Below are 23610 nucleotides of genomic sequence, written 5' to 3' on the forward strand. Positions count from 1 at the left end.
TTCTACATTGAAGGTCCTAAAAACTCTGAAATACTATGCGGTGTATCGACATAGCTCAATTGATGCACGTATCAGTTTGGGTGTAGCCCCCAAATGGCCTCCTAGGTCACTGGCTTCATGTAAGAGAGAGGTGAGAGCCACATTCAAATGCATACTGAGACCACTAACACATAGAAGGGAAATTATAATCATTAGGTTATAATTTGAACATGACTTCCTTCATTATCTTCTTACTTATTCTAGATTGACAGGAAGGGGAAAGCCTCTTTATGAGATGCCACCAACTCCATGATGTAATTCCATCTGAAGAAATCTGTCACCCACCTCCAATCCAATAGCAACAGCCCCAACGTGTCCAGAGATCCTCCACCAAAGTCATTCATTCACACGCGAGGAGACATTAACCTCTGCAGATATCAGTCAGGCTATGGTGATTACATGCACTTTCAAAGTGACACGCTGGGCTCTGCAGATACTCTCCGCTACACTTGACATGTGAACACGGGAAGTGAATATATATTGAGGAGGTGTCAAACAGCCACACATCACATCCATATAAGTAGTGGTCGTCCATCATGCAGCCTGTGATTTATATTACCCGGATGGGGACAGGAATGACCTTGGGAGGAATGGCTCAACTTAACAACCCCCCCACAGCAGACTGTTACGGCTGTGCTCTCTATGGTAGCAAACAAAGCTGTAGCTGTTAACCCGAGGCTGGCAGACACTCTCAATACTCAAAGGAGTCATCGATTGCCTATGGAGAAGGACTCTTCGCCGGCTACCTCAGAAGAGATGGGATTCCTGGACTCAATTAATGAGTAGAAAATGGTAGAAGGTGAGAGGTGATCAATCTCATGTGCGACGGAGCTCGAGAAAGCTTTGAGGGGGTGGGGGCCCGCTCCTTGGAAAGAATGACTCGGACACTTAAACGTGAGCAATTCATTTATGATAGTGAGAAGGTCAAGGACTTCTCGGCATTGCATCTAAAAAACTAAGAGTGCACAAGATTCTGCTCTTTTCTCATCTTGTTTGCCAGTTTGAACATCTCCCCCTCTAGTGGCTGTACCGCTCAGCAATCATCCCATCGTTAATTAAGAGACACACTCCTTGAGCACTCTGGGATAATCTCGGTGTAATTAGCAGTGCCGGCTCTTTGCCCACTTCTCGCCAGGGTTTCAGGATTTCTTGCTGTGGCAGAGCTCTGTCATTCAAAATCAGGAGCAGAGCTACGGTGAGCTGTCGCTGTCGTGTCTGGTGGGCGGCCGGGTGATAAGTGGCTGCCTTGCCTGGAGAACACTAGTGTGATCTCAGATAGGACGATCGGTAAACACAGCACAGAGAAGCACAGCAGTCGGTCTCACTGTTTACCGCCCCACACCGCAGCTGGGGTTCACGGGGAAGAGGCGGCCAAACTCCATGACACTGCAATATGTAACAGCTTTGTGTGTAAAAGCTTCATGTTCACGGCTTCATGTCGAAAAGCTTCACGAAAACACCAATTAACTCCCTCTCTCAGCCTGTGCCCAGAAAAAGATCCACAGATAAGAAAGCTGCTGCCGCTAAAACCTGCAAGTTGAGGAACAAGCAAAATAATTAAAGTAAAAGTTTGTTTTGTTGATATGAAATAATTTTTTTATAACTTAAGTTAATCCATGAGACACAGTCCTCTTCTCCTGTGATGCACAGGGATGGTGTGGTGCTTTTTTTGTCTTCGATTTAAAAGTCATAATGAAATAATGACTTTGGGATAAAACAAAAATTTCCAATTTGTTGGGACAATTTGTCAACTGATGGGAAATTAATGCAGAGCATTTTCAGAACTGAGTTTTTTAGAAACTTTTTTTAAATGGAGTGTTGCCTAAGCCAGAGTGAACTACAGGCTCACTAATGCTCAAAGTTAGATAATTATCTGAAAACAGACTAGAGTATTCAATTATGGTTCATTTCGTCTGTCTTTGTGCGCGTCTTCTGCCCTTAGGGATAAAGACAAAATACAGCAGAGAAAATTGTGGAGGAGGCGGCGTTGACAGTAGTTCTTCAATGGCGGAACTTTTTAAGGAGAGAATTGCGAGTTGGAAAGAAAGATTAGACTTTGGCCGGGCTGTCTACGATACATCTCAATAAAATAATCTTCTCTTAAAAATAAAGGTGCAGCTCTCATTCATCCCTTCACACCCAGGAATGAAGGCAGCTCTAGGGTAAACAAGGCCCTGAGGTCAGCAAACATAATTAAAAGCTTAGTTATAGGGTATAGGTCTTATAGATCAAGTTCTTTGGCTGACCATAGACAATAGTCAACTACACATTCCCTTAATCACCCTGGAACTCATCTCCGCAGGAAGTAAAATTAACATCAATACAGAGGGATACAGGACAGGGGCCTGCAACAACAGAAACAGAGGTTGTAGTGATATTTGGTTGGAAAAAATGCCTGATCCTTTCGTCCTAGAGTGAAAAACGGGGTGTCATAGAGAGACAGAGAAAAATGGTGTTTCTCAAATGTAATTTTTACAGGACCTCTGAACTGTGAGGTTCTGTTGTACGGTTCATTAAGAGCCGCTCATATTTCACCATCCCCCTGTGAGCTACATGCTCTGGTCATACCGAACTTTCCGCTCAAACAGCCACCACAGTCCCGCTGACCTTCAAAAACAATAGGTTCCTTTCGCAACCATTTAGAATGGGCAGAAGGCAGCTGTGAATATCCCCTCGGGAACTTTCTTAGCCTCTTATACGATGCTGTAGTGCAGTGGTTCCCAAACTGTGTGCCGCGGCACACTGGTGTGCCGTGAGGCGGGTCAAAGTGTGCTGTGGGATTTTGTGACAACCATAGCCTACTGCAATATAGTATACAACTATACAAACATAATTATTTTAATTTACTATATACTACTTTGAATGCACTCATTCCATAATACAGAGGCAAACTCTTTATCTAAAAACTATTTAAAAAATCCTCAAAGAGGATCCCACATTTCGCTGTTCGCGCAGTGGCGCAGGTGAACACAACATTAAAACATAAACAAGAGGGAAAATGGAGCGCTTTCTCGTGCGGAGCAAACCACCAACCACCAGTGTAGAGACTGCCGAGTCCGACAACCCACCGAAAGAAAAGAGGAAAAAAACTGTCAGCCGACAGTATCATGAAAGTTACCTGTCTTATGGCTTTTGGAATTTTCACGTGAACACGCTGTCCCTCATAAGGACAGGCTCGCGGATGAGAGCTGGTGCGCCAGGCTGGCTTACCTTGCAGACATATTTGGGCATCTCAACGAGTTAAACGCCAAGCTTCAGGGCAGGAATGAAAACATTTTATCATCCACAGACAAGATTCGGGGCTTTATGGGCAAACTGACCCTGTGGCGCGAGGCTTTGGAACAGGGCTCCATGAACATGTTCCCGCTGGCATCAGCTGCGCCACAGGCAGCCAGTGAGCGCGCTATATATGCCGAACACCTTCAGACCTTAAAAGAGAGGTTTGAGCGCTATTTTCCACGTGTGGCGGACATCGAGGACAATGACTGGATCCGAGACCCATTCAACCAGGAGTCCGAGTCCTCAACCGAGAAGCTCACTATGAAGGAGAGAGAGGAGAGCACAGAGCTCCGTGCGGACCGCACGCTGAAACTGAAATTTAGTGAGCTCACACTCGATCAGTTTTGGTTGGTTTGTGCATCAGAATATCCAACCATCTCACACCACGCTATCGACCAACTTCTTCATTTCCCCACCACCTACCTGTGTGAGTTGGCGTTCTCCACTCTTGTTCACATGAAGAACAAGACCAGGTCACGGCTCTCTGTTGAGCAGGACTTGCGAGTGGCCCTCTCCTCCGTGCCACCAAGGATTAAAAAAATCTGTGCGCCCCGACAGGCACATGTGTCCCACTGATTTGTTAGTAGGCAGAATATTTACAAAAAAGCCTGATTCTAAATGTTACAGTTATAATTTGTGGGTCAGATTCAGGACCATGCAGCTTTCTCATGGACAGTTCTCTGCTGAATTTCTGTTTCCTTTGCCTCACCTGTCTGGTTGAAATGGGTGTGTTTGATTAAGCCCAATTTGATAAAGTTTAAATATTTTTGTGAAGTATTTTGTTAATAAATATTTCATGAGTAGAATAGTTGTCTTGGTCACATCTTATTTGGCATTAGTAAATAATTATAAACTTAACAGATAAACAGATGATATTAGTGATAACACGTGTTATAAGGCTATTTTGCACAATAGGTGTGCCTTGAAATTTTTATTTGTCCTTTGGTGTGCCTTGGGCACAAAAAGTTTGGGAACCACTACAGTGTAGTGAACTATGAGCCTGAGATGGATGGTGAGACGCTGGAGTTATTTTTTTCATGGTGCAGAGAAGCTATTTCACATGCTTTATCATTTGAAGATGCATTGATGCAAAACCTATTTGACCATAAAATGAATTGCATTTGTTCAAATCTTAAAGAGTCTGTATTTTTATTTTAAACATAAAGCAAACTATGTCTCAATAGAAATGTTGCATAAATCGCCTAAAAAAATATTGACCCCTTTACTGTTTTTATATTTTGTTGTTTAAAGATGCTCTATTTTCATTCTGGGAGTCCACTAGAGTACCTTTTCTGATTTACAGTTAAAAATATAAACCACCTGTTAAGCCTCAGACGCACTGCTTCATTCTCGCAGCGAAGTGGAGGTTCTGAAAGCAATCTGTAAAACTAAGGCTTCAACCACACAACATGTTCATTTTAAAACTGCTCACGTTTGCTACATTTACACCTGCCGTCCTAACAACTCCGTTTTCAAGCGAATAAAACTGAGAAGTTTCTAAACTCTGCCGCTCCCGTCTTAGTTTGAAGACTCAGGGTCTGTGTTGTAGTATGGACGGGCAAAAACTGAAATGTTGCCCACCAGTTTGATCTCTTTGTCGCTCCAGGAGAAAATAATCAACTCTAATTTTGTCAAAAGATGAATTTGTGATAAAGTCTACAGATGGCTTTACGTCGTGAAATTCCTGAAAGCCAGGAGTTCTGTGTTTTAGAGTCTGTGGTTAAACAAAAGGCGTCACATTGAAAGTCCCAGATAGCCAAGCAGCAGGAAGTCACACCATCACTCATGTTTAGTGCTAAAAAAGAGAAATAGGGGCTCACTGGACAAGGAGGTGACAACAGTTGAGTGGCAACAAGCGTGACAAAGCCTCAGCCGAGGGCAGAAGGCAGGACACTGGACCATCAGCCAGCTGCTAACCCTGGCGTCCAGCACACCATGCACCCACATAGGGCAGCACGGTTTGTGCGACATGTTATGCTGGACGCCGGGCTTATCCAGGGAGTGTCACAAGGACTGTATTAAAGCAAACTAACACCTTTCACAGCTTTAAAAGCAGCAGGGCCTTCTTTAGTTGATGCGAGTGGTTCCTAAATGTGTCATAAGTTCGATGCAGCTGTAAAACATCTGTCATAGCACCTTTGAGCATATAACGTTTCATTTAAAGGAACAAACTGGGATCCGCGTGTACACAGGGGAGTACTGTAGGACATTGGAGCCACTTGCTACAGGGCGGTTATAGTTCTTTTGAGAACAGCAGAGCATTTTAAATCCATCCTAACACACTGAAGCTGTCCACAAAGAGACTCACATACATATTTCTGGAAAGAAACCAGGCCATAAAAGCATTCTGCAGTCTGTTATACTCAAAAGGCTCAGAAAAATCCTACATATCCAATACACAACAGGAAACGCACGTGATTCTCTGCACTATACAAAATAGATGCACAACAGGAAAAGGAAAATTAGAGGAAATAATTTGAGTGCAACCAATTTATCTGTTGGATGATCAAATTGGTCGCTATGAGCATTTCACATCTGAAATATATTACATAATATACAATGCATAAAAGTCATCTCCATTATCAGTGTCAGCCCCAGATCTATCTATTTGGGCTCTGGAGCAAAGCCAGAGGTTGACATTTAAAACCCAACTGAATACATAATGAACACAGTCGGCCTCGTCTTCTATGCATGATAACTAATTATTGCAGGTTACAACTGCGGTTGTTTCTGAACAATACTTGGTTTTTAGAAAGTTGGGTTTTCTCACAACTCCATCCACAATTTTAGTTTCTAATAATTTTTAGTACGTTTAGTACGAAAGTGCATGTTTTTGCAAAATTAAACAAACAGGCATATGAACAGACAGGTAAACTAAATGATATGTTTCAGCCTCTGATCCCCAAAATACCAGTAACCAAAATGTGTGACACCCTTAGGAGACTGAGGCGTTCAAAGAATATTAATCAGAGTTAGTTTATTTCCCTGTATTGCTGTAAACGGATCTGCTCCAACTGATGCCGTCGCTAAATGAAACGTGTGTTTTAAAATCCAAATCTGATTTTATTTATCTTTCTTCTGAATCTTTTATCGCTCCAACACATGAAGGAAACATAAAGCTTCCTCTGGAGCCATTTCCAATCATCAGCCGGTGCTGTAAAGAGCCCTGCACAAACGACTCAAACAATCAATTACATAGGGAGCCATGGGAGGTTGAGGACAGACGGGGCAGTGTGAAAGGTGCAGCTGACAGCCCTGTGTTATTTAGCCAGCCAGCGGACAGTGTGTTTGATGCTGCTGTGGTTGTGCGTTGCTTCTGCGATCTAGCACGTGCCTGTGCGGGGGCTGACGGGAGCACCATGATTCAGTGGTGTTGTGATTTTACAGCGGGGCCCAGGACGGGCGGTTTATTTTCGTCCGACGCCCTGTGAGTGACAGTCCAATCAAGCTTGGGACGGCCTGTCAAGCCTGTCAGGCTGAGGAATGAGGGGAGATGGGAACCAAAGACATAGAGCAGGACCAAACCATGATGGACGGACATGAGCACGGAAGCCACACAGGCAAAGGGGTGTGAGGGGAGAGGGGGGACATCAAGGAAATGGAAATGTGTGTAGGTTGAAAAATAGGTTGTAGAAACCAAAACCTTCAACATATCAGTAAACTGAAAGATGTGTAGGAGTGAGGAAGAAGTCTTACCAATCCAACGCATGAATGAGGTGAGGATCTGCAGATATTTGGTCTTCTGAGCGTTAAAGAAAGCGAAAGGCCCCAACATCACCGCGAACACACTCTGCAGAAACACAAAGAAGACAAGCAGTCAATCAAACTGTAAAGCCCATATTGACAAATCATAAATTGCCACATAGGGCTTAACAATCTGTACAGGGTGCAACATTCCCTGTCCCTAAGCCTCAACTAGATTGAGGAAAAACTTTTAACTGGAAAAAACACCGGAGGAGTCACAAGTGAGGGATCCCCCTCCCACACAAGTGAGTGTCACAGAGCATATCCACATTTTGCTAGCGTGGAGGCATAAACATTTACAAGCTCTCTTGTAATTTGAAGTTTTGTATTACTCCCCGATTGTGTGTTGCTTGATCCTTGTTTCTGTTTTGGACATGCGATTGTGACAATTCCCATACATGTGATTCTGAAACGCATCATCGCCAAGTGCTGTCACAATCCCATCAGCACTCTCCAAAAAAAGATAGGAGCCCAGATGAACAGGTGGGCCAATCCATAGTCCAGCAAAAACTTCAAATCCCCTCGGGCCTCAGCTCTGATTGCCTATCAGATAGTCTCTTTATCAAGAGCTGCAATCAGGGGCAGTGGATGAGCGTCTGCAGCTCCAATTCCATCAGTTCCACTCGCTCCTCCGCGGTTCTCTTCCCTCCACCCCCCATTCTCCACGTGGCCGCCTCTTGTGTGCCATCCCATCTCCAGACCAGCCTTCTGAGTTTCAAAGGCTGTTCAGACCTGATATTAACATCCGGCCCCGGTGAGATGATCACAACTGCACAGCTCTGAGTTTGTCAGTTCACACCTGGTGCCTCCAAATGTATTTCACATAAAAGTATAAATAGACAGAAAAAATATATGCAATTAAAAAGTGTGAAAAAAAGCAGCATAATTCGTGACCCCGCCTCCTCAAAACAATGTCAGTATGCTTTTGTTTGAATTGTTAAAAATTGTGTGTGTCCTTTTTGGTAGTTCTTAGCACACGTATGTAGACTCAAGACACCACAGTGGAAGTTTTTTTTTCTGTTGAAAAATTCATTCACCCCTCTAGTGGTGAGTAGATAATGAGTGAATTTTCATTTTTTGGTGAACTATCCCTATAAGTTTCTTAATGTGTCTTACAGGGAATTACATATTTCTAAAACTGATTAATTTAGTTAATTAAGGATCAAGGGAACTTCGGAATCAGCTTTTATTTCCAGATGACCAGCTGGGATGTCTGCATGTGTGAAAAAATTAAAATAAACGGATTATTCTGCTGAATAATGATGTTGCCTCTGTGTCTATATATTAAAGAATCACCAGCTGTCTTCTTGGCAAAGTGCGGCCAGAGCTCAAAACGAGTCGAAGAATAAATCTGCACACCCACAGATGTAATAAATGAATCATAATAAAGACACATGTGTCTGAAGAGGAAAGTGTAATTAATGGCAGCCGGCTGATGGGCCAAATGCTTCAGCACAGGGAGCCTTTCTCAGGAACTATGGTTTAACGTTAAACTTCCACTGCACGATATCAACCCAGGCCTAAGTTGAAATGTTTATTATTGTTTGAGACATATTGATCATGTAATGAAAGTGGCTCATTTAGCTTCTGGTATAAAGACTGTATATGCGACTGCTACATCTGTTGGCCAGCTTTACTCAGAGAGGGCAGTATTTTTTTTTTTCAATTGGTCCATTAATCCACTCAATTCATTAAAGCTGCACCAAATTACACTCGCTAAACAAATCAGTGAAAATGGAACAATGTCCAATCCTCCCTCCAAGTTGAAAAACAAAAAACGCAGAGTAAACTGAAATGAGGTCTGGCTGGCTGTTAATACCACGACTGACCAGTAGTTTCAAAGCATTCTCTCATTTTTTATGTTGATCTCTAAAACCCTATTATACTTGTGAAAAATGTCTGGCACTAATGCCATTTGTAAAATAAATAGGGTTAATGAGCTAAATCATGTACAACCAAAACACAAAGGCACACAAGAGCGGCACAGTTGATGGAGGAGGGCCACAGGAAAAGACAGCATGGTAATGGAAAAGTGGAAGTGAGAGTGGGCGAGCGAAGGGGCATCAGATGCCATGTGCCGTAGGGTGACTCAGACCCAGAGAGCTGGCACGACTCTACCGGAGCAGATACATAAACTGGTAGTGTGTCAGTAGAGGCAGCAGGAGATCACCAGGCATACTCAAACAAACAAACAAAAGGTGACGCTAGTGTGCACACATATTCTGTTTATCCCACAACCTGTGGTTCTGTTGATGTGGCACACAGGGTTGGTGCTTGGAGCTCTACCTGACGGCTGCACCACAAGGAGCTGCTGAGCTTCAGCAGACTACAATGATTAAGCACATTCAGAGATTTTCACGCCTCAAACCAAAAACAAAATACAGAGACAAGCAAACCTGCTGGAAAGCCACAGAGAATAATTTTCTATGCTTGATAAGCAGCATATTAAATAGCAGTCATTTTACTAATATCACACATAATAACCGTGGCTCCATTTTCCAAGAATCAGCTGGAGATATGCAGCAGAGTCAACTAGGGAAATAAAAGTGCAAGACAACAGGAGAAGAAGAAATTAATACAACTGGAATTTCAAAACTGAGACAGATTGGCATTTGGTTCCAATGCATTTATTCATTTAATACTTTGCCCTTGGTGTTCCAGCAATTTCATCTCACTCTTGCTCGCAAGGCCAACATACAGATTTTCCTCTGCATTTTAGTGTCCTCGCCAGAGAAACTGCTTGCATTTCATGCTCAGTTTAATACATGTCTCAATAAACACAAACACTTCAGTCAGGAGAGAAGTGGCATGAATCAGATTAGGCTGGCAGATTCCCTCCCATTGCCTCCTTCTCCTTGGCTCTGCTCCTCCTCCACAGCAGCAGCACACTCATCACCGACAAACATTTAACTTTTCACAACAAACACTAACCCTAAAAAACTGCCATTTTTCCTCCACGCTAGGAGACAACACCTGCCTGGCTGCAATCACACACATGAGTGGAAGGCAATGAACGGTGGGTCTAAGATGGGAAACTTTGGATGTGACCAAGGCTGGATGATGGATACAAACACTGAGACCTGTCCTATATCCTGTGTACAGGGTTCGACTGAGAGTGTATCACCTCAAGAAAGAAGCATGCTTGCTCGGGGACCTCATAACATTAACAATTGATTAATGATGTTTAAAAAAAATCAACAACAAAAAAACGTTCACATGCAGTGATCTGTAAAACAGGAATTTCCTATTTTGTAATGATTTTTATCTAAATTTCCTGACCTGATATTGATATTATTATTATGATGGAAATTTTAAAATCTGCTCACACATAAACATCTGATGTCAAATTGTGATTCCAGAAATGTACCTTCCTCATTTGACTGAAAGATTGTGAAGAGTGGGTGGACCGTACAATATTCTGCCAAGGCTAACACCAAAACTCATTAAGGATAGTGAAAACAAAATATTAGTGAAGCAAAAAAGTAACTCATTACATGTTATATATTTTTAAAGCTTTAAATTGTGTCTGAATTGTAAGAATATCCACTTTCCAGGTGAACGGTCCCTTTATGACAACCAAGGCTAACTTACATGTTTAGTACTGGAACTGCTCCTCCTAGTGTCATCACCCAGAACTCGCAGAGCTGTATTTTCACCAAAGATTACATGGAGCTCCAAATCACTATGCAACATTTTATATTACCTGGTTAACTGTGGATTAATCTTTCACTAGGAGTTTATATTTTATTTTATATCAAATATAGTTTGTACACATACAGGTAATGCATTCCACTGAATCACATGATGTATAACACTTGATACTGACTTTATGAATCAGCTCAGAATTGCTAGATATATAAAACTACATGTTTCTTAATCTTTGCAGGTTTGCGAGGGTTAAGAGCTAAGTAACAAAATCACATCACTTTTGTAACTTCTCCAGTGGCCCCTGTGACGCTGCAAAGTTATTATTTAGGAGTATGAGATTAATTGAGCTTAGATATGGTGAATGATCTCAATTATGGTGAAAAGCTGCCACTAACTGGCCTCCGAGGCCAAAGCTGTCAATCACTTTCTTAGTCTATGACGACCAGTGTTTTGGATTTGTGCGGATGAGAGACCACCAATCCACTGGTCTCATTAATCACCACATATGTGGGAATTTCTCCTGAGCCAGGTGTTGCCATCACAGCAGGGCCGCATAAGTCAACCCCGACCGTCCACCCCATTAAATAATTATTCAACATATTTGTCTGTTCTTTTCAGAAGGGTGGGCCAAACTCTGCGATGGCACAGATGTCCTCCAGCTCTTGGACATCACTGCAGCTGAATTTGTATATCGGTTGTTCATGACTGCCAAGTTGTCAGGCATTTAAATTGTGAAATAGCTTTTTACTTTTTGTCTGACAGCAAGAGGGTTAACAGTAAAAGACCCAGAGGACCAGCAGAGATCCTAGGACAGCACGGAAAATCACCAAAGTGCCCTGGTGATTCCATGGGGTCGTCCAGCCTGGACACTGATAATACCCCAAACCATCAAACAGAGAAAGGAGGATTATAATCCCCAATCCCCACAGTCCCAAGATCCCTGGCCATTTGTGTCTGATGTTAATCTTTATTCCAAACAGATAGGAAACTGAATATACTGAAGCTGCACATCAATTTGAATTAATAATGGCCAAATTTATGAATTTTGGTCACAACTTTGGAAAGAAAGGAAATATAAATCTTAAAAATGTATATTCTTCAGAATTTCGACATGCTTTAAGTGATAAATCCATGTTGACATATGAGGGGTTCTTGTTGCAGACAAAAATAAAGTTGACGCAAGTCAGCAATGTGGCAAACAACTATGGTATGTAAGATATTTTACAAGGAGGTGCAGAGTGACAAGGAAGAGATTTAAAGAATTTCTTGATGTCTTCTGCGAAATAATAAAAATAATAAATAAATAAAAAAACAAGCCATAACCCTTTCCTATAATGTCCTTAAAGGAAAGCTTTCATTATTTTTAGCAGAGCAACGGGCTTCCTTTTAATCTCCTTTTCAGTCATTTCACCTGCAAGATTCCTCAGACGTGGAGCCAAAACCATGTCAATATTTTCAGTCACATAATTTGTTAAACAATAAAAACAAATTAAAATCCCAGCTATAATTACAAGATGTATTTTACAACAGAAACCTATGCGGTTTTAGTGAAGACAACAGATCAAAGATGTTTCATCACCAGAAGAACCGCTACATAAACAACAGTAATTCAAGTCCTCTACGACTGCACACATCATTTCACTTTAATTAAAACCTTGAATTGAGAACTTGGATGTTGAATATATAGTATTAAGCAATCTAACAGTTTTTTTTTTTATCTATAGACAGTTTGATTGAAAGTAAGACACTGCTTGACACTCTTGTCATTGGGATTGGCTGAAATATATCAGCAGTGAAAAACGAACCAAGCAAAGACAATATTGTTTGTGTGTGTGTGTGTGTGTGTGTGTGTGCCAGAAGAAGAAATTAGTGTGTAAAACAAGACAGATTATTCAGATTCCCGGACAATATTTCATCTTAATGATGCCAAACAAAATAAAATGCAGCTGAAAAAAAATTCAGCTGCATCATACACATGCAGGGTTTAATGGAGTACTGGATATTATGGGGCAATTCATTGCCTTGGTGCTGACATGTATGATGAAAGACTTGAGGGGAACCTAACCATGGTGGTATGGAATAGAAATGGCATAAAATAGGCCATAAAAAGCCCAGGAGATACGAGCAAACCCTTATGATGGCAATAACACGTCAACTGATTCAATGAACACACGGGCAGCAGCGAGGAAAGTTAAGACAAAGATGCTCACAACATGACGATGGGGGTGGGTGTTGTGAGCAGGGGCAGATATTACAGAGGGGAGCAGAGTTGGTGCCTCGGAGGCAACCCAACGCACTTGAAACCATATTGGAACGATACGTCTGTCAGAATGAACAAGAGTCTACCTTCAGCACCATTAATCACCTGCAAACATCTCCATCAAGTGGATGTAATTTACATAAATCATAAAAGAATGAATCAGTAGAACTGGCATATTTCTAAAACCAATTAATGAAACCTAATTAAGATGTATGGTTCCATGCTGCTTTATTTTCCCTTTGTCAAGAAAGAATTAACTAAGCGTAGCTTACCTAATGTCAGAATCTCACCACCAAATATAACAAATGTTTGATATTTATGCTTAAAAATCAGTGGGACAACTCAGTCGGTTACAATAGGATAATGTCTGTAAACCCCTCACACTATAGGATCGTTTGGCCAGATAATCTGCTCAGATCAGCCTCTATTTGGCAACGCCCCCTACGATCGCCACGAAGGGAGAATCTGACATGAAATCTGCCTAATTATCCTCTAGTGCAGCACGTATAAGTGTCTATGTCTGCTAAGTGACAGTGCAATTATTATTAATTAATGCCAGGATGGCAGAGAGCGTAGCGCTGCCATGATTTCTCACTGAATCATATGTCAAACAAAAATGTTACTTTGGTAGTCGATATTCTCGCTGGTTTCTGCTTATTACATGTCATTTTTACATGTTATTTTTTTATCAAAAATGTAATTATCTGTTTTATCACTTTGTAAACTAAAGATCTCACCATGCAGACTCGAAGTGTAATTAATTCTAATAAATAACTGAGTGAGTGCACTTTGGCAAAGAGCACAGAGCCGCCATGATTCCTGAATGAATCATAGGTCAACAGACAAAAAAAAATTAGCAGTGATAATCCATATACTGGTTCCAGCTTCTCAGCTTCCCAGCTCCACTCACAACTAAAGATCCTTAACATGTAATTTAAACCTTTGGGCATGAAATTACTTTTTTTAGATTAAACAATTAATCAATAAATTAATCAAATCATAGTCATTATTTGCCGTCTAACAGAGTGTCAGAGCCTCATGGATGAAAATAAAGGAACAAAGCAACAGAACTTGACAGCAAATTAGTCATTTAAGATCTTTAATGAGAATACGTTAATTTGTAGATGCAGTTAATGAAAGGATCCAGACATTAAATGTCTTCTACATAATAATAATCAGTGAGATCGATGCTGTGCATGAAACCAGGAACTGAGGGTGAAATTACAGTAGATTCAGGTAAAGCAAGAAACTCAGCTGTGAACTTAAATCAACAACAATAATAACAACCGAGAAAGACATTAAGAAAGGAGAGGTCAACCTAAATGTGACTGACAATGTCTGGAGAGATGTGTTTAATTAAATTGGGTGCTTTCTGTCTGCAGTGTCTGTGTCGGACGTTTTACAAATTGTAAAAGTGTTGACAGAGCATCAAAATGAGTGACGAGTGCTGGCAACAAGGACAACTCTATTTTGCTGACCCAGAGTGTCCACAAAAAAAAAAATCACTTCAACCTCTACAGGACCGTGTGCGTGCCTTCAGCTGATTAGTAGAGGAGACTTGTCAGAATCTAAAACTAAAACTACTAATAAATACAGTTAATGAGCGGCTGATTTTAAGGTCACTTTAAAGACAATATCTGTGTTTGTGTGTGAGTGTACATTTTTTATGTTTTATGAAAAAGGCAATAAGACCGAATCTGCTAACAGATTCTCAGTTCATCTCTCATGTGACCCGCTGGCTCTTTCGGTCAAGCTACAAAAACTCAACTTCCTCAAAGACATACACACAATACAAACTACCCCACACCAAAACACACACTCACACAGACGCTCATACACTAATAAACAATGCAGGTTTCGGGAAGTAGTGAACCAGACTTTCGATGACCCGTCAGGCCTGATTCATAACTCCAGACTTTCCTTCGGCCAGTTTGTTCAAGTCAAGGCCTGATAACTTTTTGTATAATAACCTATTAACAAATAAATCGAAATCGAAAAATGTAATCAAGCTGCACCAAGTTAAACGTCTGAATTTGTAAATCAAGACCTGTGGACTCACAATGTTAAATAAAGAGAAAAAAGGATCCAGCCTCTCTATAGAATCCTTTAAAAGAGTTAATGAGTTCTTCTTTTCGCATAATCCTGCTAACAAACGACTATGAAAAGTTACTTACTTTTTCCAGGGTGTGTGCCAAATAATTATTAATGCTAATATGTTAGCACTTACTTTATCCTGGGTCTTAATGATGCTACTTAGATTGGAGGAAAAAGCAAAGAAGCCGGATGAAGATATGTTGGAGAGTTCTGCTGAAACACAAACGCTATTTCAGAGCTAACGCCCAAATAATCAGGACTTTAGCGGTTTGGGGTAAAAAATAACAATGGAGACTGCATTAATGGTTGAAGCAGTAGCTGATTTGCATGAATAACACAACACTAAAATGTGTGTGTCTGAGTGCACGTTTAAGGGACCTGTTGCTGTGCATTTTGGAGGGTGCGAACAGACCCATCACCATCAGAATAATTACAAAGAAACTTATAGTGTCATTAAAAGGTATCAAAAGGTCTATATTACATATCGAGAGAGGTACAAATTATTCATACATAGATAGCTAAGCAGGCAACTTTACAGCTGCACAATCTGTGGAGTCTGGAAGAGCCAAAAAGAAAGAGTCGAAGAACAAGCTGAAGGAGATGAGGGAGAAAATGAATAAAGGAGTAGGAAATCATTTCCTTGAATGCACATATGCTGCTCCAGAAGGTTGAGACCCAGAAGGTCTATCAGGAGTGGAAGTTTCAATTTGAAGGACAGCTGTGAGGAGAAGCTGAGCCACACTATCCAAGCCAAGATAAAGGAAGAGATCAAACTCATGATCCGGCAAAACATTGCATATAAACATATAAATAAAGGCATTTTCATACAGTTTTGTACTTTGATTCCAGATGATGGTTGAAATACAATCTCAATGATGATCTTTAAATAACCTGGACAAATTCCTATCATTATTTCCAATTTACTATTTTCACTAGAAAATTTACTGCAATGGCATTTTTGCCGAGCTACTTATGGTCAATATTTTCTGCATGGAAATTTATTTAAAAAGAAAAATGCATTTACATATGAAAAAGACTTAGTGAAGTGGCACGAATTATTATCTGTTAATCTAGATATTAAGGACAAAGTACATCCATTGAACTGCAGGAACATGTAACATGACTGCAGTAAAAAAATAATTCAAATAAATATATTACTGTTGGTGAAAGTGAAACGCATCCAACGCTGCAGCCTACACTGTTAACTAAGTGTATGGCCCAAGACACGTCTCTACAGGATTTAAGATAGGATGATAATGACAGAGTTGGAGGAGGGATAAAGCCAGGTCATAGATGTTTAAACACATCCATGCATATATGGATATTATTCTATATTCATGGATAAATACACACATAAATATGGATCAGTAAATGGAGCTGAGAATACATTTTGGGTTACATCTGTGACTCAGGGCCACCAGGCTTAAAAAATTATGTTGTTTAAGTACTTCTGATAATATCACTGACCAAGAGTCTGGGAAGATTAACTGTGTGACATTCATCTTTGGACGACAGAGCCTAGCTGATGGGAAAAATATGGAGCAGGGACGCCTTTATTTCACTGCAGTGCCACTAAATCACACAGGCTCATCACTGTCAACCAAAGACCACTTCAATATGCAAGCACAAGTAATGAGTCAGCCGGACTGTTTGCGGCAGAACTCGGGTGTAAAAGTTAATCACACACTGGTCATCTGCAGTGTGATTCAGCCGGTGATTAGGATGTTCCACCTGCATGGTTTTAATAATGACAAAAAGTCGTTGTGCGCAGAGCTCTCACCTTCCGTCAGCAGGGTCACATTTACCACAGATCTTGAAAATTGAAGCACGGATAACTTAGAAAAACTAAAACTATGAGCTCAATGCATCGTTTCGGAAATTAATATTGATTTATATGTTGTACCCCATTGAGGCAATGCTAAGTTTTCTATATTGTAATAATATACATTCATTGAGAAATGACTGTAGGACATCCAAAGGCTACCATATTATAATTTAAGATTCTACATAAGCTTTAGGTCCTGTCTATGCTCAGGAGGCAGAGACACATTTTTTAACAATGCATAATGTAATTTACTGATTTCATGATGTCACTGATCATAGGGAATCATTTTCTTATCCATCTATTAAGTAATCTCTATTTTCTGTGGGAAAACAATAGAAAATGTGTTTTTCTGACATGTTTTAGTTTATAGATATTCATCTGGAGATAAACTCCTGAGTAATATTCCCAGCTTGTCTGGAAAAAATTTGCAGAATGTGAATTTTTTTCCCTCTAACATCAGTGACTGAATTTGCCCCCATAATTCCATATATTTCGGGCTCTTAACCCTTCTCGCAGAGCTATGTCAGCATGCAGCTAAAACTCAGTTCCTGTCACATCTGCACAGCTGGTTAATCCCTGAATGAAGCGGGAGTGAATATCAGATTGTCAGATGTAGGCATTTACATAAAATGCTTGTGGTCCGATGACGGTGGAGCGAGCTTCCAGAACAGTTCTTATTCAAGCTCTTCTCCTGTACTAAATCTTTAGTGTTGTCATCTGTCAAACATGTGAATATAAGCATACACAAACCTGTTACAATAATTAATTTGTGGTCGTTCCTTCCTTTTCAAAAGGAGCTAACAGTCACCTGTATGAGTAAACACAGATGGGCGTCTACTTATTGCAGACTTAATGACTCTGAACAAATTCCTATTTCAGAGACATTTGCCTGATTAAAAGCCATTATACGCAGTTCTGCTCTTCAAAAAAAAGGAGACCATTACACGCCCACCCTGGTAAAAATAACGAGCAGTGGCACGTGGCAAAGATTTATGACAGGCTCGGGACATATCTGGAGAGGAAATGAGAAACGATAATTTGCAGGGGGTATAATAGGACAAAGGATATTTCACACCGCCCATCATCACCCAACTATTGTAAAAGACAAAAAATACGCTTTTCCACCCTATTTAAACAGGTGAAAAACCCTATGAAAGAATAAAGGAACAAATCACACAGAATAAGGACACATTTATAAATCAAAATCAGTGGATATTTCATTCTCAACTTTAGAGAAGGGCACAGTGGATAAGTGGACGACACCTGAGCAGCTGTTCTAAACACAACATGACGCCGGACACAAAATTAGCTCAAGGTAACTCAGGGTCTCGATGGGGGCGGCTATTGTTAACCTGCCTGCGTCTTAAAAGTGCTCATGATCTGCAGCACATTTCATGAAAATCACGTTCATTAGTCCTCAGCATGTGAGACCATTACTGCGCTGTGACACGTCCTTGTACCCGATAACCAGCTTTACACACCTTGCAGGCGGCATGTAGATTTGTCTCCCCTCCGTGCCCCCTCTTTCCAAAAAAAGAAAGAGAAATCACAGTGGGAGGTTCTTGTTAAAGCAGTGAAGGAGCAACTGAAGGAAATTTGCTTTATCTCACCATCCAAGGAGAAATGCGCACAAACAACTGTCACATGCAAACAAAGGTTAAGTATGGTGGGAAGAAAGAAGCCCAACTATTTAAAAGGAGACGTATGATGTTTTTGCAGTGCAAAGTTAAAAACCCCATACATACATATCACAAACACACACGATGCCCTTGAACGTGAAAACATCTGATAAGATATTTGTTGGGGGAAAATCGGTATTGCTGATTATTATAACCATGATGTATGAGTGCACATTATCTAGTATAAACTCCTCATAATGAATCACTCAGTTTATCATGCTCCAGCACAATGGGCTGAATAACTAGCAAAATATAAAGAAAAAAGGTGGTCAGTTATTTCTGTATGACCGGTGCGTCTCCTTGACGACTTCCACCTCTCACCAGTGACCACCAGTCAGTTCAGTAGCATCTCCTAGCCGCCCTGATGCGCCACTCGGATAGGGCTTCCTGCTGTTGAGTGGAGCGGACTCCGCACAGCATAGCCCACACCTACCCCCACCCCCATCCTACCCCCCACCCTTGTGGTATCACAGCTCAAACACTCCCCTTCCCGCTGAGATAATCTCTATTAAACCATCTGGGAAAGTCACTGCCCCTTGACTGCAGAATAGACCCTCCTCTCTATACACATCAAGTTTGAGTGCTAAGCCATGTGTGTTTTGTTTCTGTGGGATGGAAAACGCGGCCAATTCTTCTTGTAAGTACATGTCATCAACTCAGTTAAGTTAATCCAATATTGGTGTTTAAATTGAAAGAGTTTAGTCAAATAATGTACTGTTGAGGTAAATTCATTTTCTTTCAAAATTGTGGTTAGATATAATTAATGCCACTTTAACTTTAATTTCCATAGTTTTTTCATCATTCCTATCAGTAATAAATGTTGGTTGATTACTAAGATCTAAGAACCCTGCAAAGTCCTAAGAGCTAGACATACACGATTTGAGCCTGGTTTCTAAGACACAAGATTTATTTTTGAGTCTCAAAAATAACACTTCGCTTAGCCTTGCATCATTTGCCAATCTTCCTGACTGGCCGTCGGGCAGTCAGATGAATTTCTGACATGTCAGGCTCTAACACAGTTGAAGCATAAACCAGAGTCGATTTCCCAAACTCTGTCTTTCTTTCTCACTGTCCCTGCACAAAATGGAACAAAATACACAGTGAAAGTGACAGCAGAACATGGCGACAAACAATGTAGTGGGGACAGAAAAAATGGAGGGTTTTGACACACAGTGGGGCTCATACAGCCAAGGCAGCGCGTTTCACCCTTGTTTGCATTGTGAAAGCAAACTTCGACTACTTCTCCAGATTTGGAGGGTCCAACAGCTATACAGACAGGGTGAGCACTGTGGCTTGATGATTGGTCAGTGAAGTGTTAGCACACAATCGCTACCTTCAATCGCAGATGATTTACTCGTACAGTGTGAGGTGGAAATAACATTCTAAAACTGCACAGTGTACGAGCAGCTTTAAACAAAGTCTAACTGGACATGAAACAGACACAGTCAAGAAGAGCAGTGAGTAACAGGGTAAAACAATGCAATAAAAAGAAGAGTTCTTCTTGGGAAAATCTTTATCAGCTAGTTGATGAACCAATCAGCTCTGGATGAGTAAAGTGGCAGGATGAGTCATTTATGTGCTTAAAAAACTAAACTTAGTGATAAATGAGACACACATTGGCAAACATGCAATTTAAATATCGGCATGAATATAAGATGCAAGAAATGCAGGGTTTGTGTTTGATTGCATGTACTGCATTGATCTTCCATTACTTCCTACTTACTTGGAGAACAATAAATCAGCCATTTAAATTATCCTAGCAGGGTGGAGTGTACCAACCGCTGCTTGGTTAGCCACTGTGACGAAGCCCCTGCAGTGAAATACTAAAAGAAAACTTAGCAGGGGACAATCAAGGACAGAGAAGTTTAATTGAGGTCTCGGGACTCTCTGCTGGAGCTGAACAAAGACCCAGAAAGGCTCCTCTGTTGCACAGCCCCTTAATCTTTTCAATCAGAGTTGTGTAAAGGGCCAGGATCAACACTGAGGGCTCCGTTATGCAATAGCCTCAGTCATCTCTCGTTTTCACACCCCCAAAGCCAACAAATATCATAGATATTTAAAGAAAAGCCCACAGCTGTCCACTCCAGCAGCGAACAAGAGAATCAATCAGCAGCAGAGAAAACCACGGTCAATTGATCTTCTTAAGAGCTTTTAGAAGCTCGGAAGGAGAAAATGGCTGGCGAGAGCATGTCCGTGGCTGATAGTGTAAAGTCAATACAGATTAAATCAAAGATCTGACCTGATGAAATATCAACTGGGCTGCCTCGAGACTTATTACCATGAAGTTATTAGTCCGTCTTGATGTGAATTCAGCACAGAGGTCTTTATAGAAAGGACGACACCAACTATAATGAGAGCGTGATGTGCATTTCAGTGTGAACCTCCCTCTGTGGTGACTTATGGCCTTTGAAGGATAAGGAAAAAGTCTTCATGACGGAACTGGGAAGATTGCTGTGGACATCGCAAGCAGAGGGCAGCTTATATAGTTTGAGGAAGCCGCACATTTATCCAAGTTTCCCTGTCGTCCGTGCTTCAGTGTCAAGAGTGACACTCAGTTGATGTGACTGACACATGATGCTTGAGGTGTGGAGCTTAAAAAAAAGCCCTATCCTGAAGACACGAAAAAACCCACTTGAACTAAACATAAAGTTAGAAACAGGGGTCCGATGAAAAAGAAAAAAACTCTCGGGCTAAGACACTGGGAGCGACAGGCCAGATAGAAACACTGGACTGATGAATACACACTGACATAATTAACAACAAACTGCAAATAGTGTCAAAACTCAAATTGAACTAAACTAGGATTAATGCTTAATGATATCCTCACTTATATTCAATGTTGTAGTGCTGTTGGTCAAGGTCTACTGATACGTACAGGGGCAGTATTCACAACTAAGGGGGCTTTCACACATACGTCACTTGGTACGGAGACTTTCTCGCACTGGAGAGTCTCTCCAGTGCGCTGACATCAGCCTCTCTTCTCTCTCATTCTCTCTCCCTCCCTAAGCACCAATCACCCACAAAGGGATTAAAGCTCTTTATAGAAAACACCATAATCGGGCTGCTCTTTAATCTCTCTACAATTTCTAAACTCTAAAAATGTGACGGCTGTAGTAATGTCACTCCCTGTGGTTCCCATGGACACAACCATGGCATCCATTGGCGTATATTAATTCACTGTACAGTACAGTGTATGAACAATGAGGTTCCGATTAAATTCACAAGTTTTCATGTTCAGTCTTATTGGACAGAACGTAAAATTCTAACTCACAAAAAAGTTACAATATTTGGCCTTAATTTCATCACATCATATTGTTAAAAATAAATATCTCTACTCAAAAGTAGCAAAACCCCATAAAATGAATAAATCCTTAAGTCGTGAGAATATAAGTTACAACTCTAGCTATTTACTGCAGCTTCACATTCACAGTCAAATTGAATCAAAGTCTTCAATTTGACTGTTTTTATTCAAGGAATAAATTTACGTTCCGGGGGACAAGTCTCTGCCTTCGGCGTGGTACTTTACCAAAGAACAGAAACTTTAGGGGTTAAGTACGCCAGTGTTTGATTTCAGCTGGTCAATCTCTGCAATGGCTTCAAAAGTATGTTTCCTTACCTTAAATTGAATATTGTTAATGTTATATATATGTCCTGCTACAAGTCTTTGTCTCTAAAACTGGAACAAGAATTTGAATCTGCACCATGCTTAATGTTGTTCTAGTGCTGCTTGATTTAATTCCTGTTGTGTAGTCTTCTGCATTAATGCCTCCACTGTGTGTGGAAACAGAGGAACACAGTGGACGAAAGGAACCTTTAGTTCCTAGAATTTTTTTAAAGGTACCTTGGACTAAAGGTTTCAGGTACTTTTGGTGTAAATGTGGCTTAAGAATGATCTGCCCCTCTGTGGGTCTATGGAAACAACAATACACAGTGTCAATGTTGCTGAAAATGTATCTCCTAGTTCCTCATAAATCCCCATGTGAGTCATTTAGGAGGGATGGATCAGGAGGACACAAGACAAATCTCACTTCAGAGGGACTGTTATTAAAAAAAGGTTGTAATTGCACACCTTCCAAAATCCAATTAAGCTCATCATAGAAACAGGTTTTTTTTCTGCTTCCAATTTTGTGCGTGGCCTCTCTGAATGACCCTCGGAAATTTTGCTTCTCAGGAAGAGCTTAGTGAAAAATGATGGGTTAAAGAAAGGGGAGACATTAAGGAAGACAGGCTCCGTGTGAACCTAGGCGAGAATAACAAAGAAGCCCAGGTGGATCCTGGTTGGACCAGGTTTTAACGGCTCTTTCCGCAGGGCAGAGCACAGCTGATGAGAAAGAGTCAATTATTTAGTCTGGGCAGCCTCTTCCAGGCCTGAAGCCACACACACACACAAAAGGTGAAGAGAGGACCCACTGAATGTTTGAACACAGCTCCATATGGATACCATAAAAATCTCGCACTGTCAAACAAAAAAATCTAAATAATAGATATCCATCAGCATTTGAATAATGACATATTGCATTCAATGTTTTGGTCACAACAGCTTTTATATCTTCATCTTATAATTATTTTGTCATCATTATCCTTTTTCATTTATTTTTCTTTATAACGTTTAATCAAATCTTGTCGCTAATCAGTCCAGGTCCTCCTCCCAGATTTGATTCTATCGTTGCACAAATTAATCTTTTTATCATGTGACTCCTGGTAGACACTAGACACTTTATCTCCAACGTTGAAGACAAGACACAAACAGAGAACAAATAAAATCATCAATATAGTTCCAACCAGGAAATATAGAACCTTTTGCAGGAACTCTGGGTTTCCACCGAAGAGACTAGTGTCTAAATCAAGTTCCGAGAAATATAAACCCCTAAAAAAGCTCCTCACACAGAGGCTTCAGATTTTAAAATTGGAGAAACTCTTTGCACTGGCAATGGAGCGTTCTTTTATGCCCCAGAGTATCAGTATAATTGGAGAAAAAGGTCAGATCAGTACATCCCTATTTGTCAGTGTTAAGTAGTAAAGAAATTCTTCAGTGTACCAAA

The 23610-nt window shown here is 40.8% G+C and overlaps 1 protein-coding gene across 1 annotated transcript in view; it reads right to left on the minus strand.

The window, feature by feature from the left end:
* Nucleotides 1-23610, minus strand: part of tmem104 (transmembrane protein 104) — a 51496-nt gene that overhangs the window by 8936 nt on the left and 18950 nt on the right. Inside the window, exon 9 of the mRNA XM_062408791.1 lies at nucleotides 7015-7108. Coding sequence (XP_062264775.1) covers nucleotides 7015-7108 — 94 coding nt within the window. The remainder of the gene's footprint in view (nucleotides 1-7014; nucleotides 7109-23610) is intronic.

The sequence above is a fragment of the Platichthys flesus genome, chromosome 16, assembly GCF_949316205.1.
Source record: "Platichthys flesus chromosome 16, fPlaFle2.1, whole genome shotgun sequence".
Classification (NCBI taxonomy): Eukaryota; Metazoa; Chordata; class Actinopteri; order Pleuronectiformes; family Pleuronectidae; genus Platichthys; species Platichthys flesus.